At 38.6% G+C, this 24930-nt stretch overlaps 1 protein-coding gene across 1 annotated transcript in view; it reads right to left on the bottom strand.

The window, feature by feature from the left end:
* Positions 1-18906, bottom strand: part of METAP1 (methionyl aminopeptidase 1) — a 64955-nt gene extending 46049 nt beyond the window's left edge. The window contains exon 1 of the mRNA XM_032400881.1: positions 18729-18906. Within this exon, the coding sequence (XP_032256772.1) occupies positions 18729-18842 (114 nt within the window). The 5' untranslated portion in view covers positions 18843-18906. The remainder of the gene's footprint in view (positions 1-18728) is intronic.
* Positions 18907-24930: the final 6024 nt, after the last annotated feature.

Here is a 24930-nt window from a genome sequence, read left to right as displayed (position 1 = left end):
TATCAGGTTAGCAGAGTCACAAATACGAGGTCAACACACAAAAGCCCACTGTATTTCTCTATACTGGCAATACATAATTGGAACTTGACACAAAAGCAATACCATTTACAGTGACTCCTCCCCAAACTAAATAAAGAGTATAAATTAACAAAACATACACAGCAGCTATATGCTGAAAACTAAGAAACAATGATCAATCAAATAAGGTCTAAATAAATAGACATCTTGAGTGAATGGAGTGGAAAACTAAACTTCAGAAAGATGTCAATTCTCCCCAAATTCATTTATAAGTTTTAAGCAATTCCAATGGGGACTTTTTTTTAAGATATAAAAAAGTATGATTCTAAAATTTATATAAAAAGGCAAAAAACTAGAACTGCTCAATTTTGAAAAAGAAGAATAGAATTGGAGGAATCTTACACTTTTTCTTATGTTAAGGAAATAATTTTTCCTATTTCTACTCTAAAAATAATTTATTAGGGACTGATGGCGAATCTCATCAAATGCATCTTAAGCATCTACAGAAGCAATTTTTTTTGTATTTGATGTAATGGTTTGATGTATTATATTAATAGCTTTTCCTATTATTTCATGATTTCTACATCCCTGAAATAATCTAGCTGACTATGGTGGGTTATTCTTTTTTATACTATGCAATACAATTTGATAATATTTGTTTTGCAAAGTTGTAGGCATTTTATATCTCTCACTAGGTACTACTGGATATTTTAATTCAGGGTTTCCTTGCTGCCCTTTCTTCCCTTTCCTGTCTACCTGCCATTTCACTATTACTGCCAACCCTTATTATTACTGGCCAACAGATAATTTGTCTCAAAAATATAAATAGTTCTGCCATCTTCTTAATGAATAAAAAAGGACCAGGTGGCAAATATCTATAGAGGAAGGTTCCCATCAAGCTGGGTTAGGAGGACATCACCTTCCATTATAGATAAAAGCCCAGTGAGCCTCCATTCGACGTTTATTAATGGGAACCACCATTTGTTGAGAGCCTTTTTTTGGGTTGGGCACCTTAGATGCATTATCTCATTTAGACATCACACTAATCCTAGGAACTGAATATTAATATTCCCATTTTACAGACGGGAAGTTATTTAAACCTTTCCTACTTTAGTTTGTAGGAAAGGTTTAAATAATTTGAGCCAGTTCAAAGAGCTATTGAGTGGCAGAGCTGGAATATAAATATAGGGCTTTCTGGTTCCAAAGTCCACTCTCTTAAATAGCTACAAGGCTCACAGGGCAGGGCTCGGAGGAAGCGACAGCTTGGTTAAGGAGGTAAAAGGGGATAAGATATAGGTCTGCACCACTGCCTCCCCCCCCACCCCCCGCAATACCGTGCCCTGTGCATCTTTTCCATTTGGCTGTCCCTGAGTTGTATTCTGTATAATAAATCAGTAAATGTAAAGAGAAACAAAAACAATCTAGCAGCATGGAGGACAGAGAGGAAGAAGCAGATGAGATCAAGGTAAAGGAGGACAGATTTCAGAGAAAAGGCTAAATAAAAAATTTTAGCTTAAGATTTTTAAAAATATAAATAAGAAAAATATGAGGAATTTCTCAGCATATACTAAGACTTGGCAAAAGGACAAAATCAAAGAGAAAAATATGAGACTGGTCCCAAGCAGAATCACATTACCAATTAACAAACATTTTACAATGTTAAATGTTTTCACCCACGGAGCTTATATTATTATAAGTATGCTAATTCTCTTACCAAAAATATTTCTTTATTAGAAACTATAGTAACCCATGTTATCAAGCACAGACAGGAAAACAGAATGTTTCTTACTGAATTCTGTTGAATAAAGATGTTCATTAAGAGATGTATTATGTACCTTGAGAACTTCTTGGGATACACAGCAACCTGTTAACAGTGATTACTCCTAAGGAATAAGAGATAAATTTGGGAGATGGCACCCTCACTTTAAATTCCCTGCAACTAACACATATTACCTTTTTTTTAACAACAACAAAAAGGGATATGGTAATAAAACATTTCAGTGATTTTCGTGGAATTAAAACATATACACAGAAAAATACTCAGCACCTAAACGACAGTGAATAGAAGTTAACCATCCTGATGCATCAGCAGCTCCCAGAAAGGACATCACATGAACAGAATGAACTCAAGAACTTTTAAGTTGTACTAAGTGAAAAGTTACTAAATGCTAATAAGTCACTCCACTAGATTATTAATCCTTCATGTTGGTAAAATGCTACCTCTAAATAATAAAAATGAGCAAATAACAGCCAGAATGTTATACGATATGGTTTCTTAATCCCTCCTGTTAGGCTATAAGCAAGTGCTTTCTTCTTCATTTTCAAATAAAGAGGACAAAAAACGAAAAAACTGCCTGCTTACTCTAGAAGACCTACTAGACACAAGGAAAACAAAGGAACAGAGTAACATTAGGAAGTTCAGGAAAATGTCCTTTAAAGAAGATACAGGCCTGTTTTGTAAGTTCCAGAAATACTGTAACCAGCAACTCTACTGTCATATTGTGGTTTTGTAACTATTAAGACTTGGTTGTTTCTACTGTAAAACTTTCATCAAATAGAAGGATTAAGAGTTGCCAAAATCAATTATTGTTAAGTGAGTGTTCAACATATAAAAAGCATTCCTGAGTGACAGTTTACTGCATTTGAAAGTACTTGAGTCCAAACTACAGTGGTATTCCATGTAAAATTGCTATTCAATAGCTTTCACCACTACTGATTTCTATAACTATCAAGTAATATCAAAATTACTTCTAACTAAAGGGCATTAAAAAACTGTCACCCATATGTGGTTTTAAATTAGAAACAAATGCTTTATAACCTTAGAAAAGAAACTTTTCTCAAAATGTTGTTTTTCAAAAAAATCTTCCACAAATATTTAGCAGGATGCAGGAATCAGGGAATACTACACAAGAGAAAGTAAAAGCAAACCCCAGAATGATGTGAAATAGATCCCACCGACCCACCCCCCCCCAAAAAAAACTATACAACCTACTAATCCAGGTTGAAAAAGTCAGAAGACCTAAAAGAGACTTCTTACAGAAACATGAAAACAACTGACAGAATACCAAGTATGTTTAAATATACTTAAAAAGAGATTTACGAAACCAAAGGAAAGGTTGGGGTAAATTAAAAATAAGTACACAGACTGAGGGTTCTACAGGGGAGGGGGTGGGGGGATGGGTTAGCCTGGTGATGGGTATTAAGGAGGGCATGTATTGAATGGAGCACTGGGTGTTATATGCGAACAATGAATCATGGAACACTACATCAAAAACTAATGATGCAATGTATGGTGATTAAACAACATAATAAAATTTAAAAAAATAAGTACACAGAGAGCTAAGTAAAGGATCTGTATGTGAAAGAAAAAGTAATCACAATATAATAATAACAGGTAACACATGTAATGCCTATTATGTGTCACTATTCTAATTACTTTACAGATGTTAACTCCTAACAACCCTATGAGGTAGGTACTATTCATATATTCACTTCAGAGATGAGAAAACTGAAACACACAGATGATAAATGACTTGCCCAAGGTCACACGACTATTAGGTGGCAAGCAGGCTATATGTCTATTGTCAAAACCACTTATAAATCAGAAGATAAGCATACGGCAGGCAAGGGGTAAAACAACCAAATCCTCTTCTTACATTCCAGGAAGCTTAGAGAGAAGGCCTGAGACAAATCATCAGGACACAGCAATCATGTTATTTAGAGAGATGGAATTAAATGCCAAAATAATCTGTTTAAAATGTTGAAATAAAGATAAGTTCTGAGAATGTAATGTACAACATGATGACTAGAGTTGACAATACTCTATTGTGTATTTGAAAGTTGCTAAGAGCATAAATCCAAAAGTTCTCATCACAAGGAAAAAAAATTTGTAACTAGCGAGGTAATGGATATTAGCTAAACTTACTGTGGTAATCACGTTGCAATATATACATATATCAAATCATTAAACTTGATATGCCTTAAACTTAAAGTTAAGTCAATTATTTCTCAGTAAAACTGGAAAAAAATGTTGAAATAAATTACATGGTATGAGGAATATAGAATATTTGACTATAATCATGTCTTTTCAAGAATCAAAACCCTCTCCCCTCTCATGCTGTTTCTCTCTCTCTCTCTCTCTCTCAAATAAATAAATAAATAAAATCTTTAAAAAAAAAAAAAAAAAAAAAAAAGAATCAAAACCATATTCCCTGTAATGCACGGTGCATATAGACTAAGTCTCATCTCCTACATTCAGTATTTTAAGTTGAATGCCATTTTCTAGCTCCATGAAGAATCCATCTATAAGACAAGTTGCTTTCTTATTCTGAGTTAAGACATTACACCAATTAATACAGAATTAGGACAACATATTTATACTTTCTGCTAACAGTGTGACTGAACAAGTTACTCTCCACCCCACAACTGAATATCCCAAGCGGCAAAACACACAGCCCACCTTTTCAAGCTTCTTCCCTGAGGTACATCACCCTTCTGGTGAACTAGGCTTGACAGACTGGCATCAAGAACAATAATCAGACTGACTGCCCCTTTCTTTCACATCGATCTTACCTCCATCCTAACACCTGTTGTATTCAGTGACTTACCCTCTTACTGAGAATATGTCTACACATTCATCATTATTTGATCGTTCCGAGATGATACTCAGAAGGTCATGTTATTTACAAGACAGGACAACATCCAGAACCCAATCATCAAGATCTTCCTGAATTTTAAGTCAACAAAGACTTCTTGCTTCTAATCGCAAATGCTTGCCATCTGGAGCGTGTCGGAGTTAAGTTCCAAACGTTTTTCCCTTTACCCCTCTTGATCAAGGAACTCTTGTTAAAAAGAAATCTAGAGCAGTCTTCAGTATTTAAAACAGAAAAAAAGAGCGGCTCTGAGACAGGAGCAGGGAGCTGATACCATTCCCACTTGTGCCCAACTCTATAGCTATCTTTCAAAGCAATTAAGTTTAAGTAACAAGATGCCCTCCTCTCCTCCATCCAAACCTCACGTTTCTTCAAGAGTACAGAAGATAATAATAACTGACTTTAAATACAATCCGTCCCTCAATGGGAACTGGCACTTCTAAACCCTTTAGCAATTACTGCCTCTACAATTCACTTCATCTATTCCATTGTGATCTCTACTGTTGATTCGATTCTCAGGTAAACTCTGGACAAACTAAAAGCAGTATAAATCTTTTAAAGGAACTGTATTTCAAAACCCTTCTACTCCATCCTCACTTCATGGTGGGCAGAGTAAAACAACCCAAAATAATATATAAAGACCAAATTTAAATACCTCTTAAGTATTCATATAAAATTATTTTTTCATATCTATTCTGAAAAGTCATAAGCTATCTAGTAATTACCAAGATTTAAAAATAATCATGCTTGATTTTACTTCGGTAAAGAACACTTTGAACAAGATTATGAACATACTCCTGGAAAAACACAACACACTTTACATATTTCAGACTACTTGGTATTCTAAAGAAGCTTACAATGCACTGGGGATCAACTCTGTCCCACTTAATTTTTCTCCCTACTGTATTTTCAATGTAGCTATCATTGACTAACATTTTGAAATTTCACACATTTATTGAAAAGTAGCTATCCAACTAGCCTTCTACTTTCCTCAGAGGATTTCAGAGTGCTTTATATTTGGTTCATGAAACACATCAAATCCCAACTTTTTAATAAGAGGACTGACTAATAGGATTATTCTCATTAAATAAACAGGGGAGCTATCTCATGGAACAGCATAATTAGCTAAAGACTTGTATTTTAAGATATATGAGGGTTCAAGTAAATGAAGGAACTAAAGTATAATAAACACCTCTCACCTGTATAAGGACACCCACCTTCCTCTTACTTGCTGAGGCCATGAAGCAACCTGGTCATGGCCTTCAAAATCACTGAGGGCGTCAAGAATAACTTTTGATGGCTGAACACTGTTCCTTCCCTAAACCACAATCTCCTTCTTTTTCTTCTCCCATTCATTACCAGACCAGGACCACCCCAAACCACCAGTGACTGACTACCCATTCAGACCTCTGAATGCTTAACTGGGCAATCTTTCCCTCCTCATCTCAGCAAAATGCACTAATGACCTAACTAAATTAGACTTAGAGTTCCCCAAACACACTTTCCCTTCCTTGCCACAACCTGGTCTATCTGCTGCTGACATTCCCCTTTACATCTCAGTTCTCAAAAGCTTTATCTCCCCCTTCAGGTCTATTTCAAATGCTACCTTCTCCATATAGTGTCCACACCAAACCTCATCCCACCCCCAAACCTAACAGGTCACATGTGTTTATTTGGTACTTGTGTGAGAGCACTTTGTCTCACTGCTTTATTCTCCACCTGTTTAATAGCACCAAAGCATTGTCTATTGATTCCCTATTATAACTAGTTGTAAATCTTGAGTTTTCACCCCAAGAGAACATATTTTTTGTTTAGCGCCAACAGAAAGGTCTACCAGGTTTAGGAGCTGATAGGAGATAGTGTGGTTCTTAGTCCCAGCTACATATTAGAATCCTCTGGAAAGCTTTTCTTTAAAAATATTCATGCTGTGTCCTACCTCAAATTTAATCAGAATCTCTGAGGACAGGTTATGAAGGTGATTCTTATTTATTTCCAGGATTGTGAATCACTGGAGAGCAAAAAAGTACCAACAGGGTTAAGAGATTTGTGTTTCCATTTCGCTGCTAGAACAAGTCATTTCCTATTTTATTCTTCTTATCTAGTTAATCCCAACACCTCCCACCCTATTTTAGGCTCTACTGACCTGTCAAACTACCAAAACAGCTTCCCAGTGGTCTCCCTACCTGGACCATCTCTTGGTTTCAGTTCAGACTGGGATCTCAGGGTGGTGAGATTGAGCCTCATGTCAGGCTCCACGCTCAGCTCAGAGTCTGCTTTAGATTCTCTCCCCTCTCCCTCTGCCCGTCGCACTTGTGCTCTCTCTTTAAAATAAATAAGTAAATCTTTAAAAAACAAAAAAAGATTATGGGATGCAGTTAAAATGAAGTTTATAGCTATAAATTCATATATTAAAAAAGGAAGAAAGGGGGCATCTGGGTGTCTTAGTCAGTTAAGCAACAGACTCTTGGTTTTGGCTGGGGCCACGATCTCAGGGTCAGGAGATTGAGCCCTCCATTGGGCTCTGTGCTCAGTGCAGAATCTGCTTGAGATTCTCTCTCTCCCTCTCCCTCTGCCCCTCCTCCCCTTCAAAAATGATAAAATAAATCTTTAAAAAACATTAAATAAATTAAAAATAATAAAAAATTGAAAAGGAAAAAAGATCTCAAATTAATAACACTAACTTCACACCTCAGAGAACTAAAAGAACAAACTAAATCTAAAGCTAACAGAAAAAAGGAAATGATAAAGATTACAAGAGATTAATAATACAGAAAAACAATGACGGGGGGGCAGGGGGGGAAATCAACCCAACTAAGAGTTTAATTTTTTTAAAAGATCAACAAAATTGATGAACCCTTCTCTTTTTTAAGAGAGAAGCCTCAATTCACAAAGAAGAGGGTAAATTCCCAGTGCATTCATTCTATGAAGCCAGGGCTACCCTGATACCAAAGCCAGACAAAAGACACCACAACAAAACTACAGACCAACATCCCTGATAAGTACTGATGCAAAAATCCTCAACAAAATACTAGCACAACAAATTCAACAACACATTTAAAAAATTAATACACCATGATGACATGGGTTCCTGGAATTCAAGGATGGTTCAACATACAAAAAAATCATCTGATTAGCATTTAAAAATCACCACTACATTAACAGAATGAAGGACAAAAATCACAGTCTTCTCAATCGATGCAGGAAAAGCATTTGACAAGAGTAGACAGAGAATGAGGGAGAGAGAGAATCCTCAAGCAGACTTCCCACTGAGCACAGAGCCCACTGTGGGACTTGATCCCAGGATCCTGGGATCATGACCTGAGCCAAAATCCAGAGTTGGCTACTTAACCAAGTGGGCCACCCAGGCAACCCCCAAAGCCAGGTTTTAAATGCAGGCCCTCTTGAGACACTATCCATGCTCTTAACCTCTATGCAGTACATATAGAAAAGTCTGGAAAGATAATAAACCAAACTATTAACATTCTCTTAGATTCTCTCTGATCGTGATGGAGTTTTCACTTCATACGCTTCTATTAAATTTATGAAAAGATTATGTACTGCTTTTTATAATGAAAAGCAAAAGGAGATATTGACATTTCAAAAAGTATACTTAATGTAACAGCAAGGTCTCTATCCCTACTAACAATGACTTTATTTGCTTGTATCTCTGGACTCAGACTCTCCACTACAGTAAAGCTACTCTATTTGCTATAACACACTTTTTCTGCTTTCTTCTCTACTTCCATAAGCTATCCTTCCCCTGAAATATCCTCTCCTATACTCTAATGCACACCTTCTGATTTACCTTTTCACTTTTATTTTTGTAATTTATCAAAACCCAGTTCTTAACTCACCTCCTTCAGGAGGCCTTCCTGTCCTTACCTATACCACTTTTCACCTATTTAATATGCTAAAAAACTGCCCTATAGAGGTTTTATTTGTGTCCCTCATAGAGCCATCAGCAAAGTTCCTTGAAGATGTTACTACTCCTTCTCCTACAGGCAAGGACACTCCAGGGGCATGAAATATACTTAGCACCGAAATCTAGATTTCTAAAGACTTTCCTACCAGAAACAAAAGCTCCCTAGAGATAGGACTGATTCCAGATCTGGATAGGGAAATTACAAGGTAAATCTGATTTGTCTTGCGCCAGAAGGCCAGGATGCAATCAGAGACTAATGCAGGAGGGTCAAAAGGATATAGAAGCCACCCTGAAAGTGGTATCACTGACTGAAACTGAGACAATCTGAACATCAAAAAGAGTAAGGATTGTAACTTATTTTAATGTTTAATGAAGGAAGGGGCACCTGGGTGGCTCGGTCAGTTAAATACCTGACTTGATTTTGGCTGGGGTTGTGATCTCAGAGTCATGAGATGGAGCCCCACTTCTGGCGCCCTGCTGGGCGTGGAATTCTGGTTGGGATTCTCTCTCCCTCTCCCTCTGTCCCTCCCCACTGCGCTCCCACACTCTCTTTCTCTCTTGGGGCAGGGGAATGAAGGGGAAAAAAATCCAAAGGTCCCTATACTGAAAAATGAGGAAACTAAACAAACTTTGTGATCACTGGACGTGACCAATATATTACCACTACATGTCTGTTGAGTAGGAATATTACCATTTTTAGGTAGAACATAGTTTATTAACCAGTTGATGAGGAAGAACTTCCTTAGAGGGAAAAAGAAAAAATCAGCCAGTAAACGACAGAATGGGGTTAGAAGGGGAATCACTATTTGCAACCCCTATTGCAACCCCTTGCCTCATCAGGCAAGGATCATCACGGATACTAAAACCACTTGGAGAAAGATCACTGAAGAAAAGCATATTCTCACCGTGCCAGAGTATCCCCCAGAGATTACACAGTCATTGCAAAGTGAAAAATATATGTTTACAATGGTGATCTGGCAGCAACCTCTTTAACCAAATGATCAAATTTAGGAGTGGGACAACCAGGCATTCTTGTGTCCCCTAATGTGATACACTACAAGGTACACAGCATCACCTATGAGTCTTTTCAAGTGAATCTTGACAGATCCTAGTTACGCCTTTGGACCTAATATCTGACTGAAGGAAAATACAGGGGATAAAAGAACTTAAAGACACTATGAGGAAATAATGAGATAATCAAGAATATATGACGTTCTGCAAGACAACTGATTAGTCTCTTTAAGAAGTCAGCATCAGGAAATAAAGATGAGAGGACTCTTCTAAATTAAAAGAGACTGAGAGACATGACAACCAAATGCTATTTGTGAGCTCTGATAAGATCTTAATTCCAAAAAACAACAAAAAGCAAAAAATACAACTATTACAGATGCCTAGGGGATAACTGAGAAATCTGAATAGGATTGACTGTTAGATGATGTTAGGGAATTCTTGTCAATTTTCTTAAATGTAATCATGGCATTGTAATTAAGAAAGAAGAGTGTCCTTGTCATTAAAAGAGGCATGCTGAATATTTAACGGGTGGTGGTGTCACGTTGTCTGTGACTTACTCTCAAATGTTTCAACAAATACACAAATGCAATACACACACAAGCAGACACAAATAAAGCAAACAGGGCAAAATATTAATTTACGTGATGAGTATACTGCAATTAGTTATGAATATTCTTTAAACTTTTCCATGTTTGAAATTTTTCACAATAAAAAGCTAGGGAAATTTAATAAAGTTGTAAAATAAGGGGAAAAATAATTCCTTGTCTCTAACTTTCACTTAGCATCTCCTTGTAATTTATCTTTTTCTTAATTAAAGCATACTTCACATATAATATTAGTTTCAGGTGCACAACATCCTGATTCAATCACTTATCTTTTTTTATTTTTTTTCACTTATCTTTTTTTAAAGTACTTCCTGTCTGTACAAGTAACCTTAAGTCCCTTGAGGACACTTAAATTATTACAGGTTTACAAATATACAAATAGCTCAATGGATGTTGTTATTCATAAGTAACACAAAAGACCAGTTTGATAAAAACCAAAATGTCTGTTAATTTCAAGTCCTAGCTAGGATATGGAACAATATAAAGCTTTTGATGATAGGAGTATAAGTACAATCACATTGGAAAACAATTTGGCACCATCAAAATAAAGCTTAACACATACATATCCTGACTCAAGAATTTTTCTGACGGGTATATACACACCCAGGAGAAACTTTTGCACATAGGCATCAGGAGTTAGGTATAAGAATATTTAAAGCAGCACTGTTGGGGCGCCTGGGTGGCTCAGTTGGTTAAGCCACTGCCTTCGGCTCAGGTCATGATCCTGGAGTCCCTGGATCGAGTCCCGCATCGGGCTCCCTGCTCGGCAGGGAGTCTGCTTCTCCCTCTGACCCTCCCCCCTCGGATGTGCTCTCTCTCATTCTCTCTCTCTCAAATAAATAAATAAAATCTTTAAAAAAATAAAAAATAAAAAAAAAATAATAAAAAAATAAAGCAGCACTGTTTACAGAAACAAAAACCTGGAACAACCCAAATTTCCATTAACAAAGAAATGAATAAACTATGATATATGCATTCACTGGGAATACCACAGAGCAACGAAAATGAACGAACTAGAGCTACACACATGAATGAATCTCAAGAACATAATGTTAAAGAAAGCAAGTTGCATAAGAATACTAGCAGTGATTTCATTTATAAAAATTTCAAAAACATCAAAAGTAAACAATGCATTATCTAAGGAATCAAACATATGGAAAAGCAAATGAATGATAAACACAAAATTCAGGATAAGTAGTTCCTCTTGTGTGAGGAACACATTGAAGCCTGCTGGTTTTACTACTAATGTTCTTTTTAAGAACTTAGGTGCTAAGTATATAGGCATTTACTGTATCATTTTTTTTTTGGTTCTATTAATGATTTACTATTATTCAAAATCTAATTTTTTTTAGATTCCGTTAATGATTTACTATTACTCAAAATCTAATAACTGAGTAAAAAAAAGATAATAACTGACTTTAAGGTCAAAAACAATACTAAATTATTCACATAATAACTGCACTTACATTTCTCTGCATTTATTTAGTAGTGAACAATGCAAAGTTGTCAGTATTCAAATAGTCAAACCTATCAGTAGTACTAATTTGCAAAATAATGAGGAATAAAATAAATCCCCCCACCTAAAAAGCCATGCCCCATTTGAGGAAAAAAACAAAAGCCATGCCATATCTAATGGCACTTACAGTTACCTATTTTACTGAATGATTTAAGCTCAAGCTTGATGAATAAGACAAAGTAGCCTTCAGAATCTGATACAAAAGGTTGCCCTTTTGCACCTTTTATCAAGGTAGAATCATTAAATAGAGGTTCATAATATGGAGAAGTCTCTGTTGCCTCTTACTTTATGATGGTAAGGAAATTGTTAATGTCACAATTTCATTTATCTTTTATACCCTAACCACTAGAGGCCTGAGCCTATGACCCAAATAAATGCCACAGTAGCAGACCCCAGGGGACAGGGTTTTTAGGAATGCTTTCCAACAGACATGGCACAGCTCTAATGTATCAGGAAGAAGTCCCTACTGAACCTTGCAATAAAACAGAGAAGTCACTGGAGACAAAAACAGGAGAGAACTTGTTTTTAATGTAAGAACACCTTACTATGAGATCTACCCTCTTAACAAATGTAAGTATCAAATATAATTTCCCTTGTTGTAGGTACAATGTTGAATAGTGGATGCCTAGAGCCTATTCATCTTGTGGGACTCAAACTTTAAGCCTGTTGATTAGTAGCTCCCCATTTCTCCCCCCTCGCAGGCCATGGCAGCCACCATTATATTCTTCGATTCTATGAATTTGCCTATTTTAGATACCTCATGTAAGTAGAATCATGCAGTGTCTTTCTGTAACCGGCTTATTCCAGGCAGCATAATGTGGCATATTGCAGAATTTCCTTCTTTTTTGAGGCTGTGTTGTATTCCACTGTGTGTATATATACCACATTTTGTTTATCCATTCACCCATCCATGGACATTCTGGTTGTTTCCACAACTTAGCCACTGTGAACAGTGCTGTAAGAAGAGAACTTATTTGCAATGTATAATTCGAGGGAAGTTCCACAGGGTTCTTCTACCAGGTTCAACTACAGCTGCCAAACACATTGAGAAAAGAAGACCTAGCTTACAGAGTATGTTGAATTGCTCTTTATTCAAAGCCAGACACAAGGCTGATACCAATCAAAGAAATCGAAATAAAAAGACACAATTGTTGAGCTAGGAGTACTACCTGCCCAAGCATGAGTAAGCAAATGCCTCATGTTAAAACAGTGAGATCAGGAGAGGTTTGGGATCAAGCAGAAAGGGTAATAATTATATTTATACTCCATTACATTAAACTTTACTATGCAGAGATTCATGGTGGTTGCTCTATAGAGTACGCCTGCCTATATTACATCTACTAAATGGGTTTGCTATTAATATCAGGGACAATTCCTCATTAGTACAGGAGTTACCACGCTATCGCTTCTCTCTTCTAACATCTAGAGCTAAGTATGTGCTTAGCTATGTGCTTAGCTATGTGCTTATGTGTCTGTTATGTCACCCCTACCAAATTTACCAAGACGAAACTAAAAATTTTGTATGCTGGGACGCCTGGGTGGCTCAGTCGTTAAGCATCTGCCTTCAGCTCAGGTCATGATTCCAGGGTCCTTAGATCGAGTCCCACATCGGGCTCCTTGCTCAGCGGGGAGCCTGCTTCTCCCTCTCCCTGCCACTCCCCCTGCTTGTGCTCTCTCTGACAAATAAATAAAATCTTTAAAAAAATAAAAAATTTTGTATGCCAAACCTGAAAAAGATTCACCCCCCGAAAAAAAATTACTAAATCTACAAACTGTATGAACAATGTAAGATCACACTTACTTCCATCTCAAAAAAAAAAGAGTTAAAGACTTGTTCACCTTTTGATTACCTACCAACCAAACGATGCTTGCTTTTTACAAGTTCTACTGGAATATAAATATAACTCATGCCAAAACCCCGGCATACCTGTTTATAATAATTTAAGCATGTCAATAAAAGGGTATCTCCACTGACCACCACAATGTCCTCAAACCAACAATGGTCTTTTATAAGATCAATGAGCTTTCTAAGAAGCTATGACAGTTGTACCCAATCACCTAACTTATAGCAGTACCTAGGGATGGTGTGAGATAATGCGAGGAATTTAAAGATAATCCCTATAAATACAAAGTATAATATGGTAATATCTCCATCAGTGATGAAGATGAGTTCCAGAAACACCCTGCATTATCAGGAACTTTGTTATGGAAGGACAAAGAGTTTCAGAGGACACGGTCACATTTCAAAGATGCTGTATGTTGGAAGAGCAATTCCTTCCTCAGTTTCCAGCTGCAACCCCCAAGATGCCCAGCTACTCACTTTCTTCCTGGAGACCCAATTCATCACCTTACCTTGCCACTGCTTCTTTGAAACAATCTACTGCAAGAATTTGTTCAAAATTTTCATAAACAGATGGAAGCAGGAATGGGTGTGGGGGGGATAGGCAAAATGGGTGAAGGGGAGTGGGAGATACAGGCTTCCAGTTTTGGAATGAGTAAGTCACAGGAATAAAAGGCACAGCATAGGACATATAGTCAATGATACTGTAATAGTGTTGTATAGTGACAGATGGTAGCTACACTTGGGGTGAGCATAGCCTAAGGTAGAGAGATCGTGAATCACTCTGTTGTACACCTGAACTAATGTAACATTGTGTATCAACTATACTCAAACTAAAAAACTTAAAAAAATGATGAAAAAGTTCTAAATATTGTGAGAATTACTAAAATGTAACAGAGATACAAAGTAAGCAAATGCTATTAGAAAAATGAGACTTGCTTGACACAGGATTGTCACAAACCTTCAATTTGTAAAAAACACAGCATGTGTAAAGCACAATAAAGCAAGCACAATAAAATAGGTGTATATATGTGTGTGTGCATATACATATATAGGTATACCTACATATACATCCATTTCTAGCTTTTCTTTAATTTCTCTCAGCAATGATATGTATTTTTTAGTGTAGAGATCTTTCTTTGCTTTTATTAGATTTTTCCTAGTTGTTTGATTCCCTTGGGTGCGTGCTTGCTTCGGCAGCACATATACTAAAATTGGAATGATTTCCTTGGGTGCTACTGTAAGTAACATCTTTTATAATTTTATTTTTCAATAGCTACTATGGACAAACAAAAATTGTTTTTGTAATAAAAACAAAAACAAAATTTTCATCAACAAATGATACTTCTCCCTAAACATTGTTAAACCTTCCTTATAACTGGGACACCTAGGTGGCTCAGTCGGTTAAGCATCTGCCTTCAACTCAGGTCATGATCCCAGGGTCCTGGGATGGAGTACGGCATCAGACTCCTTGCTCCACGGGGAACCTGCTTCTCCCTCTGCCTGCCGTTCCCCCTGCTTGGGTGTGCGTGCTCTCTTGTGCGCTCTCTCTGACAAATAAATAAATAAAATCTTAAAAAAAAAAAAAACCTTTCTTATAACTAAGTGTAATAGTATTAGACATGAGACCACATGCATAATAAAACCACTGAACACTGTGCTAAGTATTTTGCATGCTCTCTTATCCACCGTCCCCTCAACTCCATGAAGAGGATACACCATTAGCCCTCTACTACAAATTTTTTTTTTTTGAGATTCTGCTATACTTTATTACTACAAATTTAAGAGAGAACTTGGCCAAGGACCTGGTAGCAAAGATTTAACCCCAGGTCAGACTATAAACCCAGTCTCCTTCCATTCATACTATACTCTTTTAAGTTCTTATATTTTATAAATGGTTACAAATCACTCAGGTCCTTCTCAGCTGATCCTTTAACTACAAACAAGATAGCACCTGCCCTGGGCTATTTACTAAGGGCTTGAATGCTCTTTGCTTTCCTTCTCAGGCCTTTTACCTCTTAAGTTAAGAAACTGAGTGCCTACAGTGTACAAGGTAGAGAAAATGAAAATATGTAAAGCACAGCCTCCATCCTCAAAATATTCTTACAGACTCCTAGGAACTAGGTGTAAACTACTATACTACTATTAAAACTAGTAAACTATTAAATAAGAATGGACACTTCTATAAGGAAATACCATCAAACATCAGAAAACTTCAATTTTCAAGTAAAAGGGATTTTACTCATATAAAGAACCAAAACTTTACTTAAAATTAAACATCTTAGAGGCACCTGGCTGGCTTAGTTAGAAGAGCATGCAACTCTTGATCTCAGGGTTGTGAGTTCGAGCCCCACATTAGATGCAGAGATTACTAAAAAAAAAAAAACAAGCTTAAAAAATAAATTAAGCATCTTAGATAAAAATATTTTCTACCTTAAGCATAAAACACAGCATAATACTAAAAAGACCTAACACTGAGAGGCGCCGGGGTGGCTCAGTCGGTTGGGCATCCAACTCTTTATTTTGGCTCTGGTGGTGATTTCAGGGTCCTGAGACTGGGCCAGGCGACGGGCTCCCCACTTAGTGGGGAGTCTGCTTGAGATTCTCTCCCTCTCCTTCAACACCCCCCCCACTAGCATGTGCACTCTCTCTCAAATATTTTTTTTAAATGTTAAAAAAAAACTTAAAAAAAAAGACCTAACATTGATTAGTTTTACTAACGTGCAAAGTGTTTTACATACACTTAGTATTTAGTATTCACCAAAACCCTGTACTATCAATGGCCCCATTTTAAAAGGATGTAACATAAAACAGAGAAGTCAAGTTATTTGCCCAAAATCACACAGCTAGTAAATGATGGAGTCATGATTCAAATGCAGCACATACTTCTATCCAGCCTTGTGATACATTTATCACTGATTCAAACATTCAGTGCCCACCTACTGCATGCATAGCATTGTGTTGAGAAATGAGAGGGCAGTGAACAAGATAGCTTATTCATGAACCTCACCTTCTGATTTAAAAACAAATAAGAAAATAAATGAGATAATTACAGATTGTATAAAATATTCTAAAGGAAATCAAGAAGGTGTTGTGAGGAAGTAACTGGGGAAGGCTTACCTCTGTTATGGCCTCTTATAGTTTTGTTCTCAGACTGTTCCCACACAAGCTGGCCAGATAGCCAGGCTGGGGACCAGAGAAGCAGGCAGACAGAAGACAGACCACTCCTAGTGAAGATGATCAGAGCAGTGGCGAGGAGAAGCCCTAGTGTCATGTTTTCACGAATGTGTTGGCATTTTTCCACAAATCCTAAGGAGACAATGTTCTTTCTACTGAATAATACCATGCCTAAGAAGAGAATATCACCTATGCCTGATGAATATGGTTTCACAGTAGCTTTAAAAAATCTCCACAGGTAAGTGTCTGTACGTATTAACTCATTTAGCATTACAAAATGCAACCTAATTTTAAACTCAACGTAAACCACATTATTCCACTCATGGTACACAATTTCCAAAAGCAAATTATTGGGTTTTTCGTTTTAAATCCAGGTCCCACACAGGCTTCAACAAATTAAAATTTGAAAATTACTTCAAAGAAACAAAAAGACTCATACCAGGTTTAGCATGCTGAGTAGTCCCAATGCTATTTTTAGAAAGAGCAACACTTCTCATGTGCAACTTTTTCCAAATGATACTAACAAGGTCAAGGATCATATCCTATCTAAAAACAAGACCTATACAAATAGCTAGGATCTCTTATACTGCCTTATGTACAAGTGCTGTGACCTGAAGGATTTATTTGTATTTTACATACGTCTTTATGTTTACATACTTTATATTTAAAATATTCATATTACTTATATATACTATTCTTATGTATTTGTTTTCATTCCATTCATTTATATTTTTCGTATGGCAGTGTTGCATTGTACTGACAGCCTTTTAAAAAAAATGCTTCACGTTTTACCAGCATTCCACATTCATTGGATAATTTGAGCTCCAGAACAACCTTGTGAAATATGTAAGAGTATCATCTTCCCCTCTGCACAGTGGTAGGACTGGAGCTCAGAAAGGTTAGGTAACTTTTGGCTAGTTCAAGATTGCACAGTACTTGGCAAAGGCAGGGCCCTGACCAGGCCTTCAGATTCTTTGTTCATGCTCTTCTCCCCACAGGACGCTACTAATTTAATACCTGAACTTTCATGTGTCTCTCTCTTCAACAAACCTGGACTGTAACTAAGAGCCCTACCACTGCTGCCCTGCCAACACTCGGAGCGTCCAAATGCAACCGGAACACTAGTACTTTTCAGTAAACATAAAACACGAGCACCCGTTTCAGTCAGGACTCCATTCAGTGCTGGGTTTGTTCCACTGCACAAAACTTACTAAAATACACCCCGGCCTTAAAGCATGGCCCTTAATGGAACTGACTTTTTCACTCAGTGGGAAATTCTGTAAATGAAGACGGTGACTCATAGCGCTAACTTACGGTTCTCTAAATTAATAATTTTGGATGCCAAAGCAAAAGAATGAATTACAGATCCCTATCCATCCCCAAGCCCAAAGTTGCTTAAGTGTCAAAGCGCGGTAGTAAAACACAAGGGAGAGGTGAGGCTGCAGCTAGCATTCCCCCTCTCTGCGACCCCGGGCAACCCACTCCTCAAAAACCCAGCGGGTCTCTTCCGACCCCCAATCCCGCCGGGACCAGAGTGACTGACTACCCAGCCCCGCAACCCCCCGCGACCACGACCAGAGTCCTGCCGGGAGCTGCGGCTGTGCGGACACGCACGGCTGAGGCTGCCCCCTCCCCGGGCCGTCCCCAGCTGTCTCCAGTAGCCCGCACACCTGGCAGCCCCAGCAAGGGCAGAGGATGCGCGGCGGGAACCCGCCCCTAAACGCGGCGCCCTAGGACCGCCGGGCCACCCGGGACAAGTCCGCTTCCGCCCCCAGCCCACATGGCCGCTGGAAGACGCGCCCGCGTCCGAGGGGCCCAGGATCCCCGGAGGCGGGAGGGGGCGACGGCGCTGCGGCTAGGGGGAGGAGGAAGCGCGGCCGGCCCGGGAGTGGAAGAGGAGGAGCGTGTCCCGACCGGCCGCGAGGGCAAGCGGAGAGGGGAGGAAGTCCGCTGGCAGCGGCAGCGCCGCGGGGGAGCAGGCGTCTACCTGGGAGCAGAAGTACGAGCCCTGGATGCCCAGCTTGATGCAGGTGGGACACTGGAGCTTGGCCTCGCTGCTGCAGCCGTCCGTCTCGCACACCCGCGTCTCCACGGCCGCCATGCTGCCTGGCTGCTGGAGGAGCGCCTCACCGAGGGAGAGGAGGAGGAGGAGGAGGAGGTGGTGGAGGAGGAGGAGGAGGAGGGAGGGAGGGCAGAGGAGGGGACAGAGGCCGAGCCGGGGGAGGAGCTCGGCCCGCGGGGCCTGGGCGCGGAAGCAGGAGGAGCGCCGGGCCGGCCCAGACCACGCTGCGCGCCCCGCCCCCGCCCCGCGCGCGCAGCTGGCGCCCCGCCCCGCGGCGTTCGCCCCGCCCCTGCCCGCGGCCCCCGCCTCCTGGCGCCAGGCGCGCACGTGGGGGCTTCGAGGGAGCCTGGCGGAGACCTCCACCAGCTCCGCGCACTCTCACGTCTGTCCCGGGCGAGCACGACCTCCTGGCGGCGGGCGGAGAAGGCCAGGTGCGGCCGGCAGGGAGGGGCCCTCATGTCTTGCGCTTTCTGTACCTGGAGAGACAGCGCCCTGGTCGTGCCTTACTGGATCGCAGTGTCTTGAGTGTCCCTCACACTCGCAGGAGGCTGGAAAGGGCGCGCTGCTGCTCTGCGTTGGTCACCCGGCAGCTCCTAGGAAAAGGAAAGTAATTCCCTTTTTAAAGTTCTGTTTCTCACGGATAGTGTCTGCTCTGAGGCCTAAGGACCACCATTCAGTCATTCACAAAAAGGGGAGCCAGAGAGCTGTCAGGAGGAGATGGGCTGAGATTTGAATCAGCCTTCCCTCGTGCCTGATTTTTTTTTTCACACAACCCCCCCATTCACAATGTGCAAGGCTAGTAATAGTAACACTACAACTACTAGATATTCGATAAAACAATTTTTTACTATTCCAGTCGATTATTTAAAAGGTGAGTAGGGAAGAATTGTATTAATCTTGAATCATCAGGGTTGAAAGGAGCTTTAGAGGTCATCTGATGCAACTGGTTGCCCAAATCTCTTCAACTACATCCCAGATCTGCCATTTTCTAACTTGTGCTTGAATACCTCCTGTCACTAGGGAAGGGAGAGGAACTAATACTTATTGATCATCAACTAAGTGTTGTGAACTTCGTGTTATCTAACCCATATTTTTTAAAACTTAACATTTTCAATAGAGGAGAAAAACTCATGGTACGTTTATTTTTAATAAGTTTTGCTGTGTAAATACAAATAATGTAATAAAATCAAATACATTTTTTAAAAGATTTTATTTATTTGAGAGAAGGAGAGAGTGGGGAGGTGGGCACAGAGGGAGAGGGAGAAGCAGGCTCCCTGCTGAGCAGGGAGCTGGATGTGGGGCTCAATCCCAGGACCCTGGGATCATGACCTGAGTGGAAGACAGACACTTAACAGACTGAGCCACCCAGGTGCCCCCAAATACACTTTAAAAAGTTAGACCTGGGCAAAAAGAAATCAACCACTAAATATATATGTGTATAGATGCATATGTATATATATATACATATGTGTATATGTATATATATACACATGTATATATAAAATATTTTTTAATGAAAACTGGACCATAGTATGCAGAATCTTTAGTTACTTGCTTTCTTCAGTTATTACATTGTGAGCTTCTTTATTGTCATTAAATATAGTATAATTTAATATATTATTATTGATTTAATTATAATTAAATCATTAAATTATTGACTTAATTATAATAAATAAAATTTACCACATAATTTTAACATCTGCACAATATTCTATTGTATGGACAGTTTACTGAAACAAGTTTACTAATAATAGGCATTTAAGTTATTTTTAATTATTATATATTATAAGCAAGGTTTCAGTGAATACCCTTTTAGCTAGAACTTTGTGTAAATCCTTATTTACTTAGGCTATATTCTTTTTTTTTTCTTAAAGTAGGCTCCACACCCAGCATGGAGCCCAACATGGGGCTCAAACTCACAACCCCAGACCAAGGCCCAAGCTGAAACCAAGAGTGGGATGCTTAACTGACTGAGCCACCCAGGTGCCTGGAAGGTATGTTCTTAAAAGTAGAATTACTACATCAAAGGGTTGTCACTATTTATTTTTTATAATATAATTTGTCAGATTTTCCTTTAGAAAGTGTATATAAGAGGCACCTGGGTGGCTCAGTCGGTTAGGTGTCTGTCTTCAGCTCAGGTCATGATCCCAGGGTCCTGGGATAGAGCCCCGCATCGGGCTTCCTGCTCAGTAGGGAGCCTGCTTCTGCCTCTGCAGCTCCCCCTGCTTGTGTGCTCTCTTTCTCTCTCTCTCTCAAATAAATAAATAAAATATTTTTTTTTAAGTGTATACAAATTTTCAATCTGGTCAGAACTATTCTGACATATTATTTCCTGAGACTTTACTAGTGCTAGTTATTATTTATTTTTCATGCTTGTCATTTTGATAAATGGAAAATTGTATCTTGTTTTTTTATTTTATATTATAATGAAGCTGAACATTTTTCTCTGATTATCAGCATTTGTATGTTTTCCTGTGTTTGCTTTTATTTGTCAAATTTTCTTTTTTGCAGAACAATACTTAAAAAAAAAAAAAAAGCCAAGACAAATTGGCCACAATACCATCACCTAAACGCATCATGCTTCATTTGTCCTTGTTACCTTCAGTCCTTATCCACATGCATATTCAGTGTTTACATATTTGCAGTTATTGATAAAATTTTTTATTCTACATTTTCACATAATATTATGCCATGGATTAATCTTAGATTTAGGAAAAACACTAAGTTCTATTCCTTTTCTACATGACAGCTCTTTATGTGTTTGAGACCATCATGTCTTATGGGTTGTCAGTCTTACGGCATCCCCTTATATCTTGTGGTATGTTTAGACCCCTTGCGATCTTTCTCCATCGAATCTGGAGGAATTCCAGTTTGTTGTCTCCTGATGGGTTGTGTTCAGATTAAGCTAATCAAATAGAGGAACAGGAATTATTGAAAATTCTAGTCCAGAAGGTCCTCAGGGTTTTTCTCAGGCAAGGAGAGACTGGAAACTCTCCTGCTTTTGCTGGCTGTCTGCTCTGGAGGCTGCCGTGTCCTTGCACCTTTGGGAATGCAATGCTGTGGGGCAATTAAGAGCACAGATGTTTCATTAAGATAGGCAGACCTGGGTTGAAACCTCTGCCTCCAACTCTCTTTCCTTAGTCATGTTAACATGAGCAACTTGTTTAACCTCATTTTCCATATCTGAAAAATACCGGCTAGAGTACCTACCCATAGGGTTTTATGATAATTACATTGGATAGATTTTGTGAAGTGCTTAGGAACCCCTTAAGTGATACTTAGTTAGCCTTGCCATTAGCTCCTCCTTCCTTGGTTCCCCCCGCCCCCAAAACCAGCTGTTGGGTGAGATAAACTTCCTAAGACCACCTTTCTGGGTATTCTTAAGATAATCGTGCAGATCCCTTTTGTTTAAGCATAAAAAAGTGACAAAATAGGAGATTTTTACAAAATTATGTCAGTCAGTCCCTGTTTTATTCTTCTCATCCTTCTGAGATTTTAACTCCAAGTCCCCATTGGACATCCTGTTTTTGTTTTAATTCCTGTGGGCAAAGTTCAGCCAACCCACTTCTAGGAGAAAGAGTAGACTTCAGAATCTCTGAGAATTTGGCATTGATAAAGAGTCCTTTGGCCTTGGAAGGCACTTGTTTCCTGGGACTTCTGCACAGAGAGAAGCACTTCTGAGATTGTGTCTAAGCACGTGCCCAAAGCCATCTGTCCAACTAGCTACTATATTTCCAGTGTCCATTTCAAATCCAGCATGGCCAAAAAGAAACAATTATCTTGTATTTACCCACTTTTGCCCTTTAAATCTGCTTTTTCTCCTGACTTCCCGGTCTTGCATAGTGACATCCTCTGCCTACTCTTTTCTCTCAAGTTAAAAATTAGGCCCCTTCTCTTCCTCATACCCCCACATCAAATGAATTGCTCAGTCCTGTAGATTTTATCCTCTAAATATATTTTTTAATGTGTGCTCTCTATTCTTATGGCTGCAGATTTAATTTAGGCCATTTTAGGCCTTTGCTTAGACTATTACAATAGCTTCTTAACTGCCTTTAATCCATTGAATCTACCCTGCCATCAAGCTGATTGTTTTCAGAGATAAATCTGATCATACCTTTCCCCTACTTAAAATCCTTCACTAATATGGGGCTTGGAGAGCTGGAGCCAGGGTCAAAAGGTGGCCAGAACCTGCAGAGTTGGTGGCAAGGAAACAGTCAGGACTAAGGAGATCTGTAAACCACCAAGGCCAAAGCTAAGGACACAGTCAAGGAGATTAGAGGCTTGGTACCTAAAAGGGAAAATAGCAAATAAGTAACTAAATTAAGGATAATGAGAGCCAAGTTTATCACTGTCTGAGGAGGGAGTTACAAATAGGAAAAGGATAAAGGCTAGGATGAATCATGTGGTGTTGTATTGGAATTAGAAATACTGATGTAAACTCAAGGTTTTGATTAATAGATAATATGGACATGTGTGTATGTATATATATGAAGTTCTGACCACTAACGGGACTAATAGGCAATGAGCACACTTAATTTTCAGATCTTGGTTTCTAAATACTATTCTCCCCTAAAAGGAATAAGATCTCCTAGGAGAGCTGGCTCATTCCCGGACCAGAGCAGGGAAAGTACAAGTCTGGAAAGTCTCATTGTACCAGAACATGAGGTAGAGCACAAAAATTATGGAGACTATAGAAAGGACACAGTAGCCAATTTGAAGCATCTCCCACTAACCAAACTGAATACAATTTGAACACCAGAATAAATAATGATAGTATCAGATGATAACCCACTGAAGAAAAATAGTATTCCATGAGTCCATACTGATAAAAATACATAAATAGATAAGCAAATGAGGGACAAAAGTAAGCACTTCTTTACAATAGATTGTCATCTAAGAAACTGGAAGGAAACTGAGAGCTTTTATTCTAAGATCAGGAACAAGACAAGCATGTCCATGCTCACCACTTTTATTCAACATAGTACTAGAAGTCCTAGCTGTAGCAATCAGACAAGAAAAAGACATAAAAGGCATCCAAATTGGTAAGGAAGAAGTAAAACTTTCACTATTTGCAGATGACATGATGCTATATACAGGAAACCCCAAAGACTCTACCAAAAAACTATTAGAACTGATAAATCAATTCAGTAAAATTGCAGGATACAAAATTAGTTACAGAAATCTGTTGCATTTTTATACACTAATAACAAAGTAGCAGAAAGAGAAATTAAGAAAACAATCTCATTAACAATTTCACCAAAAAGAATAAAATACCTAGGAATAAACTTAACCAAGGAAGTTAAAGACCTATACTCTGAAAACTGTAAGACACTGGTGAAAGAAATTGAAGACAACACAAACAAATGGAAAGATATTCCATGCTCATGGATTGGAAGAATTAACTCACTAAAATGTTTATACTACCCAAAGCAATCTATAAATTCAATGCAATCCCTATCAAAATACCAGTAGCATTTTTCACAGAACTAAAACAAATAATCCTAAAATTTGTATAGAACCACAAAAGACCTTGAATAGTCAATGCAATTTTGAGAAAGAACTGGAGATATCACAATCCCAGATTTCAAGATACACAACAAAGTGATAGTAATCAAACAGGTATATGGTACTGGCACAAAAATAGACACGTAGATCATTGGGAACAGGATAGAAAGTCCAGAAATAAACCCATACGTAAGTGGTTAATTAATCTATGACAAAGGAGGCAAGAATTTTACAGTGGATACAAAACAGTCTCTTCGACAAATGGTGTTGGAAAAACTGGACAGCCACATGCAATAAAATGAAACTGGACCACTTTCTTACACCATACACACACAAAAAAACACAATATGAACTAAAGACCAAAATGTGAGACCCGAAACTATAAAACTAAAAGAAAACATAAGCAGCAATCTCTTGGACATCAGCCTTCGCAGAGTATTTATGGATATATCTCTGCAAGCAGGGGAAACAAAAGCAAAAATAAACTATTGGGACTAAGCCAGAATAAAAAGCTTTTGCACACCAAAGGAAACTATCAACAAAATAGAAAGGCAACTTACTGAATGAGAGAAGATATTTGCAAGTGATACACCTGACAAGGGGTTAATACCTAAAATATATA

The sequence above is a fragment of the Phoca vitulina genome, unplaced genomic scaffold (genome assembly GCF_004348235.1).
Source record: "Phoca vitulina isolate PV1807 unplaced genomic scaffold, GSC_HSeal_1.0 scaffold3, whole genome shotgun sequence".
NCBI classification, from domain to species: domain Eukaryota; kingdom Metazoa; phylum Chordata; class Mammalia; order Carnivora; family Phocidae; genus Phoca; species Phoca vitulina.
The sequence above is the reverse complement of the archived record's forward strand: the minus strand, read 5'-3'. Positions and strand labels throughout refer to the sequence as shown.